Genomic DNA, 3,218 nt, shown 5'->3' on the forward strand with positions numbered 1-3,218 from the left:
TTTCCACCTGCAGATGTTTCCACCTGCAGATGTTTCCACCTGCAGATGTTTCCACCTGCTGATGTTTCCACCTGCTGATGTTTCCACCTGCAGATGTTTCCAGCTGCAGATGTTTCCAGCTGCAGATGTTTAACCAGTCCGTTCCTCTAGCAGTACTCCTCCCCCTGCGCGTCCGGCAGGTCGTTCAGGTCTAAGAAGATGGAGGTGTTGGAGAGTTTTCGGCCGCTGGTCGACAGGTCGAGCAGCTCCTCAGCGGTGCTCGGCACAGAGCTGATGTACATGTCCCACACCTGCTCAGGTGAGTCCAGCTCCAGAAGCTTCTGTTTGATCTTCAGGTTCTTCTCGATGTTCCTGCGCTTGTGCTTGAACTCCAGGATGGTTTTGGTGTAGCGGTTGATGGTGGTGACCGAGGACGCCATGCAGGCCGTGAAGGAGCTCCACGCCAAACTGCAGGAAGGAGACACAGACGTTAATATGAACAGCATTAAATATTCACAAACTCTCTCCTGAAACAGAAGGAATAATAATGAGTGCGTTCAGAATGTTTAATTACCGTGTGACAGAATAGCAAAGCTTAATAACAACAAACACATCATTACAAAGCAACATCTAAATAAAGAAACGTGTCATTGTGTGTCTTATTAGTCTGAAGCTGTTTTTAAGGTTGCAGATTCATTTTCATTATATTCAAAGCAACTTTTTGTAATTCTTCTTTGTTGATGACGTTGCGTCTAAAGTCAGCTCTCTAAAGGTCACATGACCTCCTCCTCTTCAGGTGAACTCAGTGTCCTCACTCCTCTTCAACATGTGTGTGAAGTGTGTTGTTGTAAATCCACTCTGATCCTGTATTTGATCATGTCTATAAACCCCTCTATTTCAGCCCTGCTCAGAACAGGCTGTTTCTGTGTCTGTAGCTTTAAATATGTAAATGAGCTGTGTCTGACCACGCCCCCTCTCTGGAAGGGCTCGGGTGTACTCGCTGCTTTCTGGCTCCATGTCCTATTGTTTACGCTTTCCTCATCATTGGGGGGTTGGTAGACTCACTAAAGGTTGCTTCTTGGTTTGTATGATTTGCAGGGTGAACGTGGTGACAACACACACGTGTGATCTGATCACAGACACACTTTCATCTTTCTTTGTAAGTCTGATGAAAGCAGCTTTTTGAAGACGTCACCTGGAGTTTGTGATATAAAAAGATAATGAAAGTTGTTTTTCTAACTCGGCCTCAAATATAAAAGATCATCAGAGACTCACATGTAGGACCAGCTGTAGTCCCAGCTCTGAGGTTTCCAGTCCTCTGGACCCAGACTGACGGTCAGCTGGAAGGCTGTGGTGAACATCATGTGGGCCACCATACCCAGCAGACCTGAAACACACACACACACACACACGGACACACACACACACACACACTCTATTAAAAACAGACTGGATGTGCATGTTAAAAACGTTGGAGCATTGTGGTCGTAGAGACATAAATGGAGGGTGTGCTCTCCTCTGATTGGCTGCTCCACAGTCTGGATGGTCTGACATGGAGCAGCCTGGTTCATAAAAGCTCAGAGGCACAGGAAGGGGCCGGCTCATGCTGAGTCTTAGAACTAATCCTTGGGTTAATCAGCTCATCTGACCAATGGTGCAGCATCCCTCCTTCGTTTTCAGCCAATCATCGTTCAGCTCTCCTTTTAAATATGATCCTTTTTCTTCCCTCGTTCTTTCAAGCTGGCTTCGTGCGCCGCTCCACCTCCCCATCACCGCCATCTTCAGAAGCAGAGTCAACTCCACCTCGGTCTCATCCAATCATCAGTCCTCCACCACCAGGGTCTGGACTCCATGGGGGGATCTATCCTAATGACGAGCAGAACTTCATCACTAAACACATCTTCCACCCCGTAGAGTCCAAGCGCCAAAACATTCTGTCAAACCTCATTCTGTGTTCATTCAAAGATCACTCGTCTCTCCTGATTGAACTATCCTGGTGCTAAGTGTGCATGACCTCCAAGTCTGACCTGCACCCCCCCCGCTCTCTCTCTCTCCCTGATCTCTGACTCTCTCCACTGTACTGTCTGTAATAAAGGCATAAAAAGATCTGACTGAACGTTTAAATGTGGATGAAGGTCCTGGTGGAATGATTTTAGGCAGGATGACAGTAATCATTAAGCATCGAAGAAGTTCACCTTCACTGAAGAGAGCGGCCGTGCAGCCGAGCGAGCGTGGAGGGAATCACAGCGTCCTGTGAGACAAACCCTGCTGCAGTGCTCTGCAGTCACCACAGGGTGGCAGTGTTACATCAGTCCACACAGAGCCAGAGTCCTCTGAGGGCCGCGAGGCGCTCTGACAGATAGACGAGCTGTTTCAGGAGTTTAATTTACTGTTTGATTGAAAACTACAACACCATAGTTATCAATTATATCGTTCCTCTCATCCAATCAGAGGGGAGCTGAGGTGTCTCTGGTTCTGTGTTGTTAATCTCAAAAATGTCAGCTGAAGCTTCTGCTGTCTTTAATGTTGTAAAAAAAAAAAAAGACAGCGTATATATGTGTGTGTGTGTGTGTGTGTGTGTGTGTGTGTGTGTGTGTGGTGTGTGTGCATGTAGCCGACCAATCCGATTAACACCAAAGCCTCTGGAACTGTGTGAGCGAACACGAGCTGATCCGATGCACACACACTCCCTGTGATCCCGTCAGCGCTCATGTTTATTCCAGTCAAACGTTAGCATAATGAGATGCAGATCTGAGGAGGCTTTGTGTCAGACGAGCGGAACAAATCAGAGATCTGGAGCCTTCCTTCATGTGGAAATGAGGCCGCATGTTCTGATCATACAAGGTCATAGCATGTTCGACGACAACCACCGCACACAGTCACATGACCACTAGAGGGCAGCAGGGAGAGTTTCATATAGAAGAACACTTCACTCAGTTTTTCTGTTTTTATTTTGTTTGCATTAATTACAAGTCTCAAAGCAGCAGTCTGTAGCTCTGCCCCCTAGTGTTTAAAATGAGTACTGCAGTCTAAACTCACCATATGACGGACACTGTAGCTTCAGTGTTTAGCCAGCTCTGCATGTGGTGGACACTGTAGCTTCAGTGTTTAGCCAGCTCTGCATGTGGTGGACACTGTAGCTTCAGTGTTTAGTCAGCTCTGCATGTGCTGGACACTGTAGCTTCAGTGTTTAGCCAGCTCTGCATGTCTTGGACACTGTAGCTTCAGTCTTTAGCCAG

At 47.2% G+C, this 3,218-nt stretch overlaps 1 protein-coding gene across 1 annotated transcript in view; it reads right to left on the reverse strand.

The window, feature by feature from the left end:
- Positions 1–3,218, reverse strand: part of gsg1l2b (gsg1-like 2b) — an 11,380-nt gene continuing 8,162 nt past the window's right edge. The window contains exons 4-5 of the mRNA XM_079333852.1: positions 1,255–1,366; positions 1–447 (exon numbers count right to left, since the gene is read on the reverse strand). Coding sequence (XP_079189978.1) covers positions 147–447; positions 1,255–1,366 — 413 coding nt within the window. The 3' untranslated portion in view covers positions 1–146. The remainder of the gene's footprint in view (positions 448–1,254; positions 1,367–3,218) is intronic.

The sequence above is a fragment of the Symphodus melops genome, assembly GCF_947650265.1.
Source record: "Symphodus melops genome assembly, chromosome: 21".
Classification (NCBI taxonomy): Eukaryota; Metazoa; Chordata; class Actinopteri; order Labriformes; family Labridae; genus Symphodus; species Symphodus melops.